Source organism: Harmonia axyridis, chromosome 5 (assembly GCF_914767665.1).
Source record: "Harmonia axyridis chromosome 5, icHarAxyr1.1, whole genome shotgun sequence".
Classification (NCBI taxonomy): Eukaryota; Metazoa; Arthropoda; class Insecta; order Coleoptera; family Coccinellidae; genus Harmonia; species Harmonia axyridis.
The window spans coordinates 33,866,203-33,887,458 of record NC_059505.1 but is presented as its reverse complement, the minus strand read 5'-3'; the positions used below and the strand labels follow the sequence as shown (position 1 = coordinate 33,887,458).

The following is a 21,256-nucleotide window of genomic DNA, read 5'->3' as shown; positions in this document are numbered from 1 at the left end:
AAATTCGTATTGGTTTTGAAGCTGAGAGCAAATCCACGGTTGCAATAACTGTAACGTTAAGGGATTATTCTAATAATGAACGAGGAACGATGTTACAATTAGCTGGCAGATATCGCTATGTCAACTTTATACGGAGCTCGAGCTAATGAGTTATCAAGAGCAAACAGGTTGGGGTAGATAAAGAAGAGAGAGGAGCATCGTTTATGATAGGATTGGTATAAACGGTGCAATATCTCCGGATAAACATGTTGCATCATGAATAATTACGAATTGTAGCGTTTCTATAGTAATGGAACTAGATCATTCCATAACTCCTAATTAAGTGTATCTCGAGTCTCGACCAGCGGTTCTTAATATTTCAGTGTTGAGAGATCGTTCGGCACAATTTATGACTGTGTGGAGTAGTCTGTGACTTCCGGAAAACACAGAACGAAAATGAAATTCGATTATTCCATAACTAAATTTCACATTTCAAGAATTGTAATGAATTATTCGTAATTGAAAATTGTATTGGTTTATGGATTTATCAACAATTCCAGCGAAAAATTCATGAAATGTAAAATTTAGTTATCCAAAAATCGAATTTTAATTTATTTCTGTGATTTCCGGAAGTCACAGACTACTCCACACAGTGAGTAGTTTTTTCTCATTTAAGGTTCTTCCTCGATAACTCTCAAAGTATTCACTTTAGGGATAGGGTTTGCTTAAGTAATATCTATTATTTTTGTACGTAGAATCGACTGAAATAATGAAAAATGTAGGTTCTAATTTGAAAATCTTGAGTTTTGATGATTTGAGTTGTCAAAGTTCATGATCTTCGTATGAACACCCTGTACATTTTTAGTCCAAACCGCAAACAGTCTTATAATACTACGTATTTGAAGAATCGAAATGAGAAAAAAAATTTGATCGAAAAAAGCTTTTTCTGCCGAAAAATTCAAAATAATTCGAGTCCCCATCTCCACCATTTGTTTCATAAGAATCCCAATAACTCATGAACCGTTGAGTTTTTTTTTACCCAAGGTTTGGCATATTGATGAAATTGTCGTCAAAAAAGCTATCTAATGATGCAATAATATACTGGGTTTGCCATTTGAAATAAGGGAGTAGTAGCCTGTTTCCGGTATAACCGGAAGTAGTAGAGATCTGAAAATATTTTAGGGAGAAAGATCATCGTCTCAAACTCTTGAAGTATTCATTTCAGGTATAGGGTTTGCTTGAGTAACCCCCACTATTTTCCAACGTAAAATCGACTGAAATAATAAAAAAATATAAGTTCTCATTTGAAAATCTTTAGTTTTGATGAATTTGAGTTTCCTTGTTCATGATCTCCTTATGAACACTCTGTAAATATTTGGTCCAAACCACAAACAGTCTTATAATACTACGTATTTCCAGAATCGAAAAACAAAAAGAAATTTTTTCGAATAAAGCATTTTCTGCCGAAAAATTCAAAAAAATATGAGGCCTCATCGCTACCATTCTTTCCATAAGAATCCCATCAACTAATGAACCGTTGAGTTTTTACCCAAAGTATGGCATATTGCCGAAATTGTCGTCAAAAAATCTATCTATAATGCAATAATATACTGGGAGTGCCCTTTGAAACAAGGAAGTAGTAGTCAGTTTCCCGTAAAACCGGAAGTTGTAGAGATCTGAAAATATTTAAGGCAGAACGATCATTGTCTCAAACCCCAATATGTAAATTTTCAGCTCAAAATTATGATTAGTTTTCCTTAAACGTCTAACAGGCCTTTCCGGTGAATCACCCTGTGTACAGTTAGAATGAATAAATCAAGAATGCAATTTGGATGGGTTTTCAGAGTACTTAGGTTACTTGCAGAGAATTTAGTTGTGCACGTATAACTTGTTGAGAACCACTGATCTTGAAATAGCATTCCAAATATTAGTTTGATACGCCCAATAAGGAACATTCGAAAGTGCTTATCAAGATTAATCTTCGATGGCAATTGGAAGTTTCGCACAGAAATTTGTTATTTACACATCAATGCATTTCATCTCAACTGTGAATTTATATGAAGTCTTATAATTTCACTTCCTGAACTCAAATTGGTGTCAGACATAGTGTGAATCGGTATCGAAAGAATTCTGATACTGCAACTGAAAATGTTCGATACCAAACAGAAATTTCTAAGAAAAATGGAGTGAATGAAAACTTTTTCATTATTGAATATGGAAACGGAATTCATCAACAAATCTTTCATGTGAGAAGATTTATATGAGTCAGATGAAATCAAAGGTTAATAACGAAGTCATGGTTAAACTTTTAACATATAAGGTGTAGTAAAAAAAATCTATCATTTTTTCCAATATATGGCTTCAGTTAATTGTATCTCGTATTGTAAAAGTTCGATTAGGTTCCATTAGATGGAGTTAAAAAGATGAAATTTTGTACTACAAATACTTCAATGACAGTTTTATGATTAGTTGAATCAGTTAAGTTTGAGTGCGTGTCAAAGATGGACACGTGGCTGAAAATGTTGATAGTGTTTATGGTTCTGATACTGTAACAGCCAACCATATGCAATGTTTGTTTCGTCAATTCTCATCCAGTAGTTTCGATGTCAAAGATGCACCACGTAGTTGAAGGCTAATTGTCAAAAAGTCGATAAAATCATGGGCACTGTCGAGTCCGACCGTCATGTAAGCACTGTTTCGATTGCCCAGGAGCTGAAATTGCACCAAAAACCGATTGGAATCATTTGCATAAGACAAAAAAAAACTCGATGTATAGGTACCCCACGAGTAAACGCAAAAAAACCTTATGATCCGAATTTCCATCTGCAAATCGCTGAATAATCAGCCCAATTTTCGGAGCAATTGGCGACTGTTGATAAAAAGTGGATGACTTACGACAACGTCAAGCGAAAACGATCGTGGTCGAAACGGGGTGAGCCGGCGAAAAAGGTGGCCAAGCTAGAATTGAGGACCAGAAAGGTTTTGCTGTGTGTTTGGTGCGATTGGCAAGGAATTATCTGCCATGAGCTGCTTACCTACGGCACAACTGCTACATCGAAACTGTAGTGTCAACAATTGTATCATTTGAAGAAAGCAATCACCCAGAAGCGACCACTTTGGACCAATAGGAATAAATTGTGTTCCATCAAGACAACGCCAGGGGACACACATAGATAGTGAGTCCCCGGAAGCGCCTGGAGCTTGGTTGGGAGGTTTTCATGCATCCACCTTATACCTACTCCGGACCTGACACCAAGCGATTACCATCTGTTCTTGTCCAAAGCAAATAATTTTGATGGTGAAAAATTTGCTTCAATAGAGGCTTGAGAAAATCGACTGTCTCAAAATGATATTAACCTTAAAATGGCATCATGTTATCGAACAAAACGACGCATGTTTGACCTAAATCGAATCATTCCAACTATGATAATTAAAGCCTGGTTTTTATGCAAAAATAATGGATTTCTTTTTACTGCACCTAGTATAATACTCAACAAAGAAGTTACTTCGAGTAGGGAGAAACTGAATAACAGTTCAGAATATTGAAATTATCAGAATAGAAAATCAGAATAATTCACAAACCTCCATCAAGTTCGCACAATGAATATTTAACAGTGAAATTCTTGTTATAGATAAAAATCTAAAGATTGGCTGAAATATAAGAATATGACTTCAAATAAATAACTCCCATCTTACTGTATGTAAGTTACATCGTGACAATCGAAGAAATATACCCCACTTTCATTTTGATTGTCGCCAGAAGCGAAAGATATTCTTGAATCCGATCTTCAAACATCAAACATCCTTTATTCCCAATACGAGAACGTTTCAAAGGATGAGAGATCTAGGAGTAATATTACTGAGATTTGGACGAAGCGTTGGGGGATTCGGAGAAATAGAAGGATTCGTTGGAAAATACCAGGGATTCGAGAAAGAACGCTTGGATTACATGAGCAGAATTGAAAAATATAGAGGAAACGAGTGGACAAAGAAATAAAGTGGTTTTTCTGGTCATAGTAATTCTTTTCTAGTCCTAGGGTATAATTTATGGCTTTTTGTCTTGTAAAGAACTTAGGGCAGTTCATTTTTCCCCTCTTTGGAGGTTTGACAGAAATGTTGTTTTATATCATCATGTTTCGCGAACATAATTTCTCATTTTCGTGTATGGCGGGCTTAAATCAATGTGGGAAACAGGAAAGCCATGAACGTGAATGTTTTTCTCATTCATAGTTTAGTTTGTCGAAGCTTTAAGCATTAAGATTAACAGTATCATGAGAAATCTAGCTCGTTTCCAATCATAAAGGGGTTCCACAAGGAAGTGTAAGTGTAACACTCTTAATCAACGTTCTACTCATCATCGATAATATTTGAGATATTTATGTTTTGAATCAGGAAGTTCATGGAAGAGACCTCATTATAATAAAATTATTCCTTCATTACTTTTAAAATTCAAAAAGGATCAGGTTAGAAAAAAAATTCTGCGAAATAATTATATTTTTTTTTGGGCTGAAGTTGAAAACCAAATGATTTTTCATCTTGCATATCTTTTTTTTAGATATTCGATTGTACCTTAGTTATTGTTAATATGTTGGAATGTAACAGGTTGCAAGACATCGATCAATGACCATCAGAAGGTGATCCAATGAAGTTTTTTTTTTCATTGAATTCTTTCAATCTTCATTCATTTATTTCATCCGAAAAAGGTTGGAGTATGGTGTGCTATCTTTGCCAGTGGCATAGAATCATTCTTTCGATATCATCAGAAACTGTCACTAAGAATTCATGGCTTGGCTTGATTTTCAAGCTACTTGGCTTGAGCTTAGCTTGATTTCAATTCAAGCTCAAGTACTTGAATCATATCAAGCTACTTGATTTTCAGCAGTTTTATTGTGTAGTGTCATATCAATAAAAAATGATAAAATGAGAGGGAACCTTGCGAAAAACACTTTTATTCATTAAAATTATTGTATAAAAGAACCGAAAATATATACTTTTTGAAATAGAAAGATAAATTAAATCACTATAAATCAAAACAAAATGAAAAATAACGAAAAATAAAGTTTTTTAACATTGGGAAACCTCCAGGCTTTGTTTGATTTAATAATTTTCCAACCAGGATCTAAGACAGGATGAGGCATCTTATAGATTTGTCGCCGAACCTATTGCGGGTTTTTGTAACTGTATGAGTAGCTCTGGAAAATTGTCTTTCGACAGGAGCTGAATATGCTGGCGTTGATGAAAAATCCTTGGCCATTTTGGCCAAGTTCGGAAAGATATTTCTGAAACTAGCGAAACCTACCAATAGATTTCATAGAAATGTGATAAAGTTACAATGGTGAATGCTTCAGTCTCTCGGCGCTCAAGGAATCCCCTTATCTAGTCTGAGTGCGCACGAGATTGCAGAAATATATACCGTGCGACGCGTACATATCAAGCTCAAGTGATATCGAGTAGCTTGACATCTAGTCAAGAAAATATTTAAAATTATGTCAAGCTCAACTATGTAATTTTTCACGAGCTTGATTTTCAAGTCAAGTAGTTGGTTTGAATGTCAAACTACTTGGCTTGATAAATCCCTGACAGTCACATCCACTTTCTTCTTCTTCTTCTTCTTCTTCTTTTAGCTAGGGAGTTCCCTGTTTGCTTGGCCTTGGTCTATTCTATTCATTCATTCAAACTTGGTCTATTCTGCAGATGAGGAAAACCAGCTTTGAGCCCATCTTTTCGGTGGTCTACCCGGCTTTCTTCTTCCTCTGGGTTGTTCATTCTTGCAGATGTATGCTATTCTATCCGACTCCATCCTATCAACGTGGTCTCTCCAATCCCTCCTTCTCTGTCTACTCCACTTGACAACATCCTGTACACCAGTTCTCTGTCTTATTGACTTGTTGGTCTGTCTATCCCTCAATGTCACCCCTGAAATTCTTCTCAAGATCCTCATTTCTATCGTTCTGAGCTTCTGTTTGGTTCTCTCTGTTTCCGCACGGGTTTCTACGGCGTAGGTCATAATTGGGCGCACCATTGCTTTGTAAAGCCTCACCTTTGTTTCCTGGAGCATGTACTTGTTCTGCCACACCATTGTGTTCAGATATCCAGTTATCTGTGCCGCCTTCGTGGCCTGCTGTTGGACTTCCGAATAGAGATGTCTGTGACTGGTGATTTCAACTCCGAGATATTTGAAGCTCATTGTCTGCTGAATGACGACACCCTCTAGTTCTAATTTACATCGAACAGGTTCCTTACTTATCACCATGCATTTAGTTTTGTCACTGGATATCTTCATGTTGTGTTGTTTGCTGGCAATATTGAACAGATGTAGCAGCCTCTGGAGGTCATCCTCACAACCCGCCAAAAGAAGCGCATCATCAGCATAGCAGACGATGTTTATATTGTGGCTCCCTATGCTGAATCCACTTTCATTATGAGTAAATATCAATCTATTATTGCATTCAAAATATCATTGGAAACAATTTGGTTTCACCAGGAAGGCGCTAAGTGAAATTCCTTGAAAGAAAACCATTTAACTATCACTATTTCATCCAAAAAAAGTTACAGTATAATGGTGTGCCATGCCAGTGGCATAATAAGGCTATTAAAATTATAGAATTTTATTAAATAAACCTACAAACTTCAATTACAGATAGATAGTTAAGTTTGAAAGCTATTCTCAAAACCCCATAGAATTATTATCCTCCTTTCAATTCAACTCTTGGTATCATGTGGATCCATCAGAACTGATGTTCGTCTTTGTTGCAGGTAACTCGCCTCTGATCTCTTATTGGTGTTAAACACGACTCGAAGACGGCCTCAGCTATCGAACCAGTTAATTCCACCAGAGAGTCGTCAACTATAGGTTATTCATGTGGTGTGCAACATTTTGTGATCTGCTGCTAGCAGTATCGCAATGTCTACTCATGTGGGAGCATGTATGTAATATTCCCGGCAGATGAGGTAGTATATCTGTCGTACGGTCGCGTCATCTACATACCCCCCAGTTCCCCTCCAAGTGAAAACCTTACCGCTCCACCTGCCAGAGCTTCCTGTTCCAGCGGAAGTCACGTTTCCTATCCCAGTCTACCTTCCACCAGCACCAACTCATCCACCAGAAGTCACCATTCGACCAAGAGCTGGCCTATCGAGCCTCGAAAACCTCAGGATCCGGCCAAAACAAGTTCCTTGTCCTCCCTTAACGGGTCTAACAGTGGCCCCCCTCCGGTAAGACCGAAAAGAAAGAAAGATTCCTTCTTCAAGCTCCCCTCGTTGCTATCCAAGTCGAAACCGAAAACTCCAGTGCTCGAGAGAAAACTATCGTTCTCAGATTTCGAAACCTTCGCCAAAGAGCGACGCGAGAAGTCGGTAGAATCTGTGATCAACCGTTCGTCAGACTTCGAGTACCAGGTGTCCCGCAGGAGTAAGCAGGACCAAGCGGTCTCGAATCCGGTGAACGGAGAATCCTGCAGACCTTCAATCTTGAAATCGGGTAAGTGTGTGACGAACAAGACGAACAGATCTCCTTGCCTTATGATCAGGGAAACCGACGTGTTCAATTTCGAGAGACCATCCTCCTCCAGATGCGATGATCCGGCGAACAAGTTGAAGCCGAAGAGTGAAGTGTCAGTTCCGGGTCCTTCTAAAAGTGCGAACGCCAAACCGGTGCGTAAGATAAGTTCTGAGAAATCCCCGCAGATCAAAATAACGAGTGATAAGTCCCCGCAAAGGAACCAACGCGAGAAAACTCCTTCCACTAGCAGTAGAGGTATCCTTTCCAGATCCTTCAGTTTGAAACCCAACTCCTCCAGGTACTTCTTGGATAAAGCAGAGTTCAGTGCCTCTTTCGATCGCGACTACCGCGAAGTGACACCCCCTACGAATTCCTGCAGGGAAAAATCACCCCCTGGTAAAGTTCCAGAAGACAAGAAACAGCTCAGTAAGTCCTTGTACAACAAGCCGGCGAAGCTTCTGAAGAAACCGCTTCAACTGAGTAAATCCTTCAAAGAGATAACAACGCCCCCTCCGGTTAAGACCCCTAGCACTCCAACCCCTGGCAAAAAATCACCATCGTCTAAGAGTTTGACGGTCGATTTCGATTCCTTGTTCAGGAGAGAGACTAGTCCTGCGAAAGTGTCGTTGAAGAATTTGGCGCCGAAGTTTGAAGACGATAGTTCAAGGTTAGAGTGTGGCCAGTGTGTGAAGGCTCCAAAGAGTGCGTTTTTGCTTTTATATGAGTCCCCAGCACACACAGTGTGGTTTCGGTTACTGTCAGTATAACGAGGTTTGTTTGAGCTTTGAGGAATTGTGTGATGATTGAATTTACTAACCTGTTTTTTGTTCGTACATTGAAAGCTAGAAGTATTACACTAGCAAGTATCTAATTTAAACCGTCAAGTTTTGGCAGATATTCTTTCAAATATTTGATACAAAGATTTTCATAACAACACAAGTTGGCTGACTCAACGGTTAACTGGCTTTTTGCCTTATTTTAGAGCACAGCTGCTCTCATCTTTATGTGCTATTGAAATATCGAAAAGGATTGCACTTTATTAATAACAACATTGTTCATAACAACATCATACTCAATTAATAACCGATTATTACTTTCTGAAAGGAATAACAGATGGTTGTTTTCTTTCTGAAATAGCTACAGGATATGGAGTCTCATCTCAGATATTTTTGTGTTTGAACATTTGTTTTCCAAATCAATTTTTTAATGTGTTGAATCTGAACACCACCAGATTTTCCTTATCACTCCAGGTTAATTGATGTAAGTTATAATAAAAAAAATACAACTTGTTATATCCTAAACGACCAAATATAAATTTTATGATCAATATTACGACCTAATTAGCCAAATATATAAGTACCTGAAATTATATCTGAATCGGTCTTCATGTCCTAGGTCAATTGACCTTGCTCAATCCCAAGCTCTGAAATACTTATTTTATTTACACAATTGTCTATGACCGTGACCAACAATTCATGTAGGAGGAGCATTAATTATAAAATCAACATCTATACTTTTCGTACTCATTTCAACATTATTGAGTTTTCGTAAGTGGAGTTGTGCCATCATTTTGTGTGAATTATCGTGTTTTCATATTATAATGCGGGAGATTTTAATTTTCTGCTTCAATATGAAGAAATTCGCGGCTGAGTCTCATCGAATATTCTCAAATACCTATGGTAAGTCCGCTATCAGTGAAAGAACGTGCCGAGAGTGGTTTCAACGCTCCAAAGCCGTTGATTTTGACGTCGAAGACCAGCAGTGGAAGAGAGAAGGTTTTCGAAGATGCCGAATTGGAGGCATTACTTGATCAATACTCGTGTCGAACGCAACAAGAATTGGCAGGATCATTGGGAGTGACGCAAAAAGCCATTTCAAAATGCCTGAAAGTCATGGGCATGATTTAGAAACAACGAAATTGGGTGCCGTACGAGTTGAAACAAGAGATGTTGAATGACGTTTATTTTCTTGTGAACAGCGGCTTGAGGGGCAAATACGGTAGAGATTTCTGCATCGCATTGTGACTTAATGTTAATCCCAAGCGCAGAATATCATGAGAATATCCCGGCCATGCTTCCACGTTGAAGGCCAAACCGAATACTCACGGTTCCAGGGTCATGCTGAGTATTTGGTGGGACTGTCTCGACGTAGTGTATTATGAATTATCAAAACTGATTGAAACAATCACAGGCGATGGTTATCGAATGCAATTAATGCGTTCGAGCTGAGCATTGAAAGACAAATGGCTGCAATACAACGAGAGACATGATAAAGTGATTCAACAACATGACAATTCTCGACCCTATGTTGCGAAAGTGGTCAAGACATACTTGGAAACGTTGAAATGGGAAGTCCTACCTCACCCGCCGTATTCTTCAGACGTTGCTCACTCGGACTATCACTTCTTTCGGTCAATGGCTCACGGCCTAGCTGACCAGCACTTCCGGACTTATGAAGAAGTAAAAAATTGGATCGATTCGTGGATCGCTTCATAAGATGACCAGTTTTTCCAATGAGATTCGTACGCTACCGAAATATGGGAGAAAGTAGTGGCCAGCGATGGACAATACTTCAAATCATAAATGTATAACCAGTTTTTTACAATAAAGCCTCGAATTTCAGAAGAAACAGCGGAAGCAGAACTGTATGCCTATGTAACTATATGAGTTTTTAGTGAATATTCGAACCCACATGTGTTTTTTTTTCATCTGATAACAGTTATGGCAATGATAACGTGAAATATGTTGAAAAAAATACAGAATAAAGCAAATCTAAAAAACTATATTCGATAGGCAACATCTGCGGGCTATGTCAGATTCTGTTGCCAAAAATTAACCATCAGGAATAGTTGAAAATATCTGTTGCCCTGTTTAATTGATTCAATAGTAAATCATAAATTTCAAATGTAATGAAATTGGGTTGAGTATGCTCTCCTGCCAAATTCATAAATCCAGTGTTCAACTAATTCAATTTAATCATGGTTGATGTTTGTAGTGGCAGTTTTCCGATGAGTTCATTGTTTGAGTACTAATTTAGTTGGTTTTATTGCTAATCACAACCAACAACCGCATAGCGAATCTGTCGTTTAATATCTGTTACAAATTTTGTTGGTTCGCGGTATTCGGAAAGATCAAAGTTGAATGTTATTTCCATGTTATGTTTAAAACGTGTTGGTTTGATGGTAATTTAATTGATTTGATGGAGTCGGGAAAGACTGGAAAAATCAGAATAAGCACTGAGATACACGTTCATATAACTATTCAGATTTTGAACCAATTTATTGCAGCTCAGGCTGTAGGCTGAAGAAATCTTCTCAATGTCATTTGTGTAGTTGAATCTTCGAAAAAGACTGAATTGTCGAAAGTAATGAATAATTGGGATTAACATTCGAAATTAAAAAATGTTCCACGAAAACCATATGTTCGTAAAGAAAATGAAATATACCTACGGTATACTTATGTAGATCATCATAACATCACCTTCTTGATAGAAACAAAACATTTTTGAAGCAAATTTTTCCATAGAATCTAATCTAACTCCCTCATTAGTTTTTCGTTACAACAAAATTTCTACTCCCCGTACAGAAAATGACGAACTAGCCAACTATGTAACTGTCCATTTAAGTACTGTGCAACCGTACAATTTACTCAACAGAAAAACACGAACAGAAAGCACGAAACAGAAAACACGATCAACAACCAATAAAACTTTCAGTAGATGCCACGGAATAACAAACTGCCTGATGAGTAGCTGATAACTTTTCTTCTTCTTTCTTTGACTTTCATGCACCAATTACACCCTTGCAGACCAGAGAAGTGTATGTTTATCATTCCTGGTCACCCTGTACACCCAATTTTGAACCACTCGACTTTAGTGAAGCCTTATAAATTTTCACATATAACATGAAGATTATCCGAAACTTCAACATCTGTATGAATTAATCCAATCATTCACTCCCCAACAAATTGGATTCGGAAGAATCTCACAAACTGTGCCCGGATTAGTTTCATTTCAATCCAGTTGTTGCATTAATGGACGACGATTAGGTGCTGTGATTCACGCGATCTTGCTAATTCAATTATCGGGAATAGAAATTCGCAGAAGAGATTCCCGCATTCTTGTTTAAAAACTGTTTACGTCGTGTAATGTGGCTCTTATTGTGCTCTGTGGTACTTCTGGTGGAATGAACGGAATGTAGAGATATTTGTGGAGGTGAATGCTGTGAGTATTTCTGGATTATATCACTTGAAAATAGTTGCAGAAGAGTAAGGACCCCAAGTCATAAACTTTTGCATGATCGAAAAAAATTAACTCCCCGAGCGGGAATCGAACCCGCAACCTCCAAATTACGAGTCCAGCACTCTAATCAATGAGCTACCAAGAACGCTGAAAGTTGAGGAAGCTCTTCTCTCAAAATCAAATTTTATATATCAACTCGAGATAGACAATATATTTCGATTATATGAACTTCACTCGACGTAGTTCGCAAAATTCCACTCGAACTGCGCTCTCGTGATGTTTCGCGAACTACGTCTCGTGAATCGGTATATAATCGATTATTGTCTATGATCTCGTGACATTATAATACTTCCGGAAAAAGTTGTTTCCGAAACAACTTCCGGAATTAAAAATTGTGTGTATTGCCAATTTATATATATTCTCTTAATTATTTTCAGACGAAAAATCATCATTTCAAATTTTGACTGATCGTTCATTCGATTGGAAATTAGACAATTGACAACTGATTCGAAAATTCTTTTACGAATACTTTTGTTCATCAATTTTGATGTCACTGAAGTTAGGTACCTATCTATTCATTGCTTGAGATGGAATTCGAATCAAAATTGCAGATTTTTTTCATTTATGCGATCTTTTGATCGCATGACCAGAACCAATGAAAATTTCATGAGAAGATCGAAAAGATACTATGTATTATTTCCGTGAACATGAAACCGACGGAATTCAGATTTCAAGTATTACTTTGTCATCAGTAGCATTAAAAATTCAAGATTAACATTGGAAAACAAAACTCAATATTTTTTGTTTATACAAACCCGATTAATTTCAGATTTTGCTTGTAAAGTGTTTTCTAGTCCGCTTTCCAGGCAACTGTCACTTCTGAAGCTGTCTTCTGTTGACATTCGACAAGTAAAAACCGAGGTGAAAACTACGTCATTACCAAAAATGAAAAGATACACGCTTCAACACCGCATTGAAATTTTTAAAATTCACTACAAAAATGGTGAGAATTCTGCATTCGCAGTTCGTACAACTAAAGCATTTTATGTCGTTGTGAAGCACCTCCTCGGACACTAATAGTAAAACATATAATTTGTGCTGATGGGACAAGTAAGTGATGGGAAGAATCGAAACCGTTCGCGTCGCTCAAAAATAACTAAGAATATTGCTGCTGACTATAGTGTTGACGACAATACAGGTTGGTCGATTCCTCGTCGATCTTAGGAATTAGGCATTTCACAACGAAACAATCGAAATTTTGCAGAAAAATTTTTCTGGTCTTGTTATTTCCCAATTCAAAACCTCAAAGATGAAATTCAAAAAGTGCTCAAGGACACACATCCACAAATGAGCGAATTGGTCATGGAAAATTTCATGAAAAGGTTATGGTCCTGCAACCGTAGCCGTGACCCCCACGGCTACAGAAAATCTCATGAAAAAAATCCCGTGGTGGCCATTCGGCTGATATCGTTTTCTTTCGTTCATGGCATCCCTTCCTTCGTTGAATTAAATGGACATCCATTGATTTTTCTTTGAAATTTACTCGTTATTTTTTATATGAAAATGAAACCTCTTATTGAAAATGTGTCGATAGTCTTGTGATGTTCTACCCAGATTCCAATCTAATCGTATAAGTACATGAAGGCTAAAAATGAGCCACAGAATCACCAAATTGTACATTAACACCAGATACAAAAGTTATCTTGTGAAGAACCATAAAACCAAATCTAGAACTCTCTTACGCTCTCAATTGATCTGCCTGCATCAGCATCAGCTCATATGCATAGTTATTAATAACGGAATGTAGTTTATAAATAATCATTAACGACATAATAACAAATTATTGGCAATTCAACAATGAATTCCAATTGATACCTTCTGAAGATATCGCCCCTGACATTGGAATTTGACCTACATTACAGCGTTATTAGAACCATGAAAAATTTAGAAGAACATTGCAAAAAACAACATTTCACTGATAACAGATCGACCTAGTTCAAATTTTGCACGTATAATGAAATAACACTATCAAGCCTCTTGCAAGATTTTTTGCTGATAGCATCACAATAATTTCAAGAAAAATGAGTCAATTGCACCCTTGGGATCACAAGGTACCTATACCTATATAATTATGTGGTATCCAAAAGTGCAATTGTTGAATGATGAACGAGCACTCAAATACTAATAACTGAAACGAAATTTCAGATAGCTATATTTTCCTTCGAAGCATCAATGTTACCTTCCAGCACCACAGAATGTATAAATTTTATAATTTTATCAGTAATAACAACTACACATTTTTCCTTTGAGCAAATAAAACGAATATTAAAAGGAAATAGAAAGAACGCGCAATAGGGATTGGATTGAAGACTTCAGAAGTGAAATATTTCAATTAAAACACCCACTGAAATATCAAATATACCTAAAGTTTATTGCTCTTCATCTCTTCAAACCCCCATGAGAGGAATATTCGCTTCGTGAAATACAATCATAAAAGCGGAAACGGAAGCAAATTTTCGGTATTTTTTTTCTGTTTCTTTAATTAAATTGGGAGTGTATTGTAATTAAGGAATTCCCGCGACGACTACCATTTTTCGTTATTTGAAATTTGCAAATTCCCTCGTCATACTTTGTTAAACGACTTCGAATTGAAGTCGTTCCTCAGAATGAACACTTTGCTTTGTTGGAGAGAGATGGATTGTACCCGTTTCTTTTTTTTTACAAAAAGGGAGCTTTCGAGTGCTACACATTTCTGCTATTAGAGAATTGTCTGCAGGAATGTTACTTCCGAAAATTTTCGTCGAGTTATTCAACTTATGTTAAGTTAGGATCTTCGGTATTAGGCGTGTAGGTTTGTTTGTGTTTCCTTCGAAATACTGGAAGATTTGATTATTTGTTCCCTCGAAATGATTCCTAAGACTTCTGGTGTTTCTTCTTCTTGATTGGTTTTAACAATTTCAACTTTTATGACTAGTTCAAATATACCGATATCTTTCTTCTTTCAATACCTACAGAAATCATTGATTCTCACCGTGAAATATTGAATACGGAGTGCCTCAAGGTTCTCAATTGGGACCACTTCTTTTCATCATTATATATCAATAATATCTGCAATTGTTTCCTTCACGTGATTTGCAAACGAGGATGGCATTTAAATATATTTTGCTTTGAGAAATTCAAATGATGTCCGGAAGTTTCATGATGACTTACACAAATTTTACGAATTTTGCTTTCTGCACTACATGCCTTTGAATGTTGACAATAATTGCAAATACGTAACATTCACTAAAAATGTCAATATTGTAAGGTACTATAGGACCTGGGAATATATTTGGATTCGAATAAGTTATTATTTGAACATCACATGAATGAAGTTGTTTCCAGAGGTATCAGAAATCTGGGTTTCATTCTGAGAATTTCTGACATCTTTTTGATGATGAGGCGTTTTATAACTGGCACATTTTTGTATTGAAATTTTTTCATGTTGTTTCGAGGAAAAAAAATATTTGTATCCTTTTTTATTCAAAGTTTTTTTTTGTTCGCCGAATGGAATTTTCACCTTTTTCATTTTCAGGAGACCTGACCTGAATAAAGACAAGAAAATCAATTCGCCAACTACCAAGAAGGTTAACGTGAACGTACCCGGTAAAAATGGCAACAAATGATTCAGTCCTGAAGGATCTCACCCACCCCTGTCACAATGAACATCTTAAAGCCCACAATGCAGTCACCTTCAAGCTTGTTAAGACAGGTTAGTATTATTATAAGTTTATTGAGCAAAATTAAAACATTTTTCAGAGTACAGTATCTTATATCAAACATATTTGAGTACAATTCAACCTAAATATGGATACAAAGGTAAATCAATAAACTATTCTTTACCTCGAAGGTGCGTAGGCACCTTGTTTGAGGCATCTACATTGAAATTATTTGTTCTACTCTTCATGTACACAATATATATACACTCAAATATCTAATAGACTATATACACAACATTTTATTAACACCACATTACAAGGCATCAGGAGCCCAATATGCAATTAATCCGCTGTTGTGACCAAGGTTCCCCCCAACATTTCAGGTATGGACATACGAGTTCTTAATATCCAACAAATTCGTAACTTCTTGAGAACTTAAGTTTCCTATCCACGTTTTCAATTTTAATTTGAAAATTTTTAAGCTATTACTTGCTTTAATACACGCTGGTATGTAATTGTACACTCGAGGGGATAAAAATGTGTGCGATCGTTGTCCTATGGTTTTCATTGTTCTAGGTATTAAAATCATTCGTCCTCTGTGTCGCGTTCCATGCAAATGCTCGTTAAATTCCGCGGACGAAATGTTTTTAAATTGATGCACAGCAAGCACGAGCATATACAGCTGTCGAAGATTCATAACAGCAGATTCTTGGAACAGTTTTTCACTCGGATAGCGATATGGTTTATTGTATATTATCTTTAACAACCATTTCTGTGTTACCTCGAGCTTAAGTAAATAATGTTTCACTACCCCTCCCCATCCAAGTAGGCCATATACCAAAAGGGGTTGAACCAAAACCAAGTACAATGTTCTCAACAACTGAGGGTTACAGAATTCCCTAAAAAACCTGAATCTAGGTATCATTTTCCGAATTTTCTTCACAACGTTATCGACTTGAAAATTCCATCTCAAATATGGGTCCAATATTACACCTAGATATTTTATATGATCTGCTGAATGAATTGTGAAGTCATCCTCAACATTTAACGTTCTATACTCAGGCAACACAGTTGAGCTATTGGAAAATAGCATAAATTTTGTTTTCTGCTTGTTTATTGTTAAAACCCTATAATTAAGAAACTGAATTATGTCTTTGAAGTCCATTTCTACCATACTCTTTAGTTGTTCCCAGCTATCTCCCTCATAAAATACCGCAGTATCGTCCGCAAATGCAAATAGTTTCCCTCTGGTGCGCAATGAAAACATCGAGTTAATGTAAATATTAAAAAGAACAGGGCCCAATACTGTTCCTTGAGGCACTCCATAATGTATGTCTGATAGTGAGCTTATCGATTCTCCAACTTGGACACATTGCTTTCTACCTATCAGATAGCTTCTAAACCAGTTGAGTGGACTACCCTCGACACCCATGCACTCCAGAGTGTCAAGCAATCCGTCATGACTGACCGTGTCGAAGGCTTTGGCTAAATCCACGAACACACCCAGACATGGTCTCGACATATCCAGACATCTATATATTTCACCTGTTAGTGCCGCTATAGCATCCTGTGTGGATTTCCCGACCCTAAAACCGAACTGCCTCTCACTCAAAATTTTGCACCCTTCCAGAAACTTCGTGACTCTATTATGTATTATTCTTTCAAATATTTTTGAGATATTTGATACTAGTGATATTGGGCGATAATTATTTACGGACGATTTATCTCCTGCTTTGTGTATTGGTTTTATAAGTGTTGTTTTTAAAGAAACCGGAAACATACCCGTCCGCATAGAGAAATTCACTAGAAACCTAAGGGGAGCGACTATACTTTTGGCAATTCTCTTAAGTAGTGTCACTTGGATACCATCAATACCTGGAGATTTATTCGCTTTTAGTGACTCTATTACTTTCAATATCTCTTGCTCATCACAAGGATCAAAATTTAACTTGAGTTGGTTAGATGATTCTGAATTATTAAATTTTGTTTTTTTCTTTTTTATTTCATTTGCCAGTTGTGTGCCTATGCTAGTAAAATACGTGTTAAAAGTTTCCGCTATTTTAGTTCTTTCCGTTAATGTAACATTATCTTGCATAATTGAGGAAATCTGTTGCTGATTGAGTTTTTTATCTGTTATGACCCTCCACAACTGTTGGGGGTCATTTTTATGTTTTTGTATTTCGTTTTCATAATAATTTATTTTAGCGATTTTAATTAATTTTTCTAAATGTTTTTTATATCTCTTATATTTCTCATTGAGATTCTCGTCCATAAATTTTTCCGATTTGATTTTTTTATACATACTATTTTTCTCGTTAATTGATTTTATTATGCCTTCAGTTATCCATTCCTTTCGTTTAATATTTTTTTTGATTATTCGTCTTGAGTTTTTGTCTGTCAAGTATGTAAACGTTTCGATAAATCTTCCCGTAGCCTCGCTCACGTTCGGTGCTGAATAAATATTCACCCAAGATTCATTGGTCAAATCCATTTCTAAATTTGTGTAATCGATATATTTTTTTGATTTAGTCAAACGTGGGCGTTGTTCCGATTTTTCCGTTTCTACATATAGCATTACTGGATAATGATCAGTTAAATCAATTTCTAAAACAATGGGTGTCACCCTCACTTCGTTAATACCTAGTGTTTTCAAGAATATATGGTCCAAACAGCTTCCGCTTTTTTGTCTAGTGACCGCGTCTATGGTGGGGACGAAACCTTGCTCACACAGTATATTCATGTAATGTTCATGCTCAATCGAATATGCCAGGAGATCTATGTTTGTGTCGCCAAGAAATATGTTTATATCCTTATCGTGTTTATGCTTATTGAACAGTGAAACAAGACAATCATTGAAAACATCTTTGGAGACTGTATGCGGTCTATATGCAGCTGTTAATTTTATGTTTTTCTGTTGATATAAGATATCGAAAATAATGAATTTCAGACCGCCTACATCCTCCAAAATAAACTTGTATTGTATACATGATTTTATATAAACTATAACTCCATCGTTTTGATTAATTTCTCCACTATTATATATTAAATCGTATTGTGGCATACTGAATATTTCGGGGTTCATTAACTGCCAAGTCTCGGTTAGTACTATCACATCATAGCTCCTATCAATTTGTCGAAGAACAATTTTCAGTTCATCTAAGTTTTTATTTACGCTGCGTATATTCAAGTGAAAAACCTTGAAAATAGAGCCATCCATCTGATCACTCAAACGATTCAGTTGATATACATCCTGCACGCATTGGGTTCTGAAATTCTCTACTTCCTTTTCATGTTCTCGAAAATATCGCTCCACTATTCAACTGTAATGTTTAGTGTTTTGTAGTCCGTACGTTCCTTCTGTTTATCCATTTGTTGCTTGAATAGTTCGCAGTCCTTATCTAGAGCAGAGTGTGATGTCGGGTAACTAGTTCCGTATTTTCTATTGCTCTCGACGCAATTAATACATGTCCTCTCCTGAGATTTGCATTTAGTATAATGATGACTATCGACACAAAAGGAACACTTGTCTGGTCCAGTGTATTTGCAGTCCTTCGACTTATGGTTGAATTTGAGGCACTTGTAACATCTAGTGACTGTAACATTCTCATTTATTTCGCAACGTCTCAGACCTATATAAACTTTGCCTATGTGAATCATTTTCTTGAAGGCCGTTCCATTGCAACGTAATACACAATTTTGAGCTGTTTTTTTCTTATTTGGTTTCAGCACGGCTATCTCAATTTGATCACCCTTGCTAAAGAAATCATTTTGATTCTTTATCGATTCTATGACTTCATCAGCTTTTATGTCGTTTTCAATGTTTGAAATAAATACTTCAGGTAGCCGTAGTTTTGTTTCCTTTATATCATATTTATCACTCATGTTTTCTACGAGTTCCTTCCTCAATTCTTTGTGTGATTTTTCGGAGTTACATTTGAGCAAGACCGTTCCTCCACTTTTTATTTTCAGCGAGTTTATACCGATTGGTTTTGCATTGATTTTTAATTTTGTTATGAGATCCTGTTTAGTTTTCATAACATCTTGGTCTGATTTTGGTTTACAAATTATCAGAGGAACATTGCTCCTATTATTGATTTCTTCCAAAGGCTTGATGGAAGTCAAAACCTCTGAATATCTTCTTGTGTTGTCAACTGACATGTTCATCAACTCTTGTTTAGTTTTCTCCAGGTTTTGCTCCAGAAGTTCTATTACTTTTTCTTTGCTTTTTATAATGGTGTTTTTATCTTCAATGGTATTTTTCAACAATTCAAACGTTTCTCCCTTAAGGCATCCCGGGCAATAAAATTTCATAAGACGCTTACCCTTAATTTCCAGGACTGCAATCTCAGAGGGGTGCAACCCCGAACATGACTTACAGAACTTTGTAGGACATCCATCACAAGCAACCAGAGGAGATCTCGCGGTCCCCGCTTTGCTGCACTTCGTGCATTCCATGGTGGGCTTTAGGCTGCCATCAACCGCACGTTAAGTCTCCGTATGAACATCGCATTCAACACATATTCCGATTGTCACAAAAAACTGAATTCGCTTCACCGTTCCTTATTTCAGTCCAAATAATAAGGAAATAAATCCCGAAAACTCAACGATCGAAAAACAAAACAGACGACACTGCACTCTCCGGGATATCAGCCTCTTCTGTACGATTTTTTAAGTTTTATTTCGAACTATAAACTGTGTAATTCGTGTAATTTCCAGGAAAGCAATCCACACACGTCCATCCGACAATAATTCTTCTATAATATAATATTCAGATTATTCTTGAAATAAGACCATTTACATATTATTTTACTACATATGTTACGTATACATGTAGGCTTGGCTAATCGATCGTCTAGAGGTATGATTCGATTACCTGGCCTTTCGTCTTTTTCTCCGTGACTTTGTTGGATTTATAATAATTAAACTCTTTTGAATTATTTACATCTATTTACAAAGCCACAATTATACAGTACAAACTCAGTATTGAGAAGATCTTAATTACGTCTTAATTACAAGTTTCTCACTACGGTACTAAATTTCGTCTTCAACTCGTTTGTTGATTACTCGAAACGTCTTGGATTATCACGTCTTCGTCGTACTTCAAGTTTTCGGTCGTCTCGTCTTTAACTTGTTCGCGACTCGTCTTAATCTAGTCCGCGAAACGTTTTTTCGTCTTACGTCTTAAGTTGACCGCCCGAACTTGACTCGTCTTCGGCTTAATTTGAACTGTGCTCTCTGCCGATTGGAACTACCCTCTCCCGAATATAGACCTCCCTTCTCTCGGTTCGACCACACCCTTAGGGGAAGGTACCATCCCCTAGTCCAATAAGAGCTTTTGCCGTACCGCCCCCAAAGATCTTCGCGGATTCCTGGAATCGAATATTCTTAGAAGGACTAGAACCTGATAAACAGATGTAACACATCTGGTACAACCGTCTTGTTCTCGAACTTTCCCAACCCCAGTAGATCCCTTAAGTTTTACAACCGACATGACACATTCTTCGACACCCCGAAGAATTACATATACTTTTTACATTATATGTACAATAACAATTCGTTCCCTGTAAATCAATTGAAACTGTCATGCCCTCGACACTAAAAGAAACTAATAGGTCTCCAAGCATCCGGTTGACCATCGCAATTATTTACAGGGAACAATAATTGGATCCTACATACATACGTATTTTTAAATTTTAGGAACAACTAACTTATTTAGCGTGTGAGATTGGGGGAACACAACTAACTTTCTAATGAAAAATTTTTGACAGTTCTGACAACCAATACAATTTTGTCATTTTGTGTTGTATGAAACAATTTCACCCAATCATGTCAACATCAC

General features: G+C 36.7%; 3 protein-coding genes across 14 annotated transcripts in view; 2 read left to right on the top strand and 1 right to left on the bottom strand.

Moving 5' to 3' along the window:
- The window catches only part of LOC123680682, a 194,503-nt gene that overhangs the window by 52,998 nt on the left and 120,249 nt on the right, over window positions 1-21,256 (top strand). For 9 of the 12 annotated variants that reach the window (XR_006747551.1, XR_006747552.1, XM_045618712.1 and 6 more), the window contains exon 2: window positions 15,294-15,470. Coding sequence is in view for 10 of the 12 variants with exons in the window: in XM_045618712.1 (XP_045474668.1) it covers window positions 15,371-15,470 (100 nt within the window). In the remaining 2 variants the exon portion in view is untranslated. Of the gene's footprint in view, window positions 1-8,011; window positions 8,252-11,676; window positions 11,702-15,293; window positions 15,471-21,256 lie in introns of those variants that run through there. The other 3 variants (XM_045618705.1, XM_045618707.1, XM_045618708.1) reach the window with 3 other exon arrangements.
- Window positions 5,663-6,262, bottom strand: LOC123680922. Its single transcript, XM_045619044.1, has one exon. It carries the CDS (start codon window positions 6,260-6,262, stop codon window positions 5,663-5,665), a length of 600 nt encoding a protein of 199 aa, XP_045475000.1.
- Window positions 6,904-8,247, top strand: LOC123680921 (serine/arginine repetitive matrix protein 1-like). The gene has a single exon (XM_045619043.1). It carries the CDS (start codon window positions 6,904-6,906, stop codon window positions 8,245-8,247), a length of 1,344 nt encoding a protein of 447 aa, XP_045474999.1.

Bases quoted from the DNA above. Each gene is read 5' to 3' on its own strand.
- LOC123680922 (XM_045619044.1), bottom strand. From the start codon at position 6,262: ATGAAGATATCCAGTGACAAAACTAAATGCATGGTGATAAGTAAGGAA.
- LOC123680921 (XM_045619043.1), top strand. From the start codon at position 6,904: ATGTATGTAATATTCCCGGCAGATGAGGTAGTATATCTGTCGTACGGT.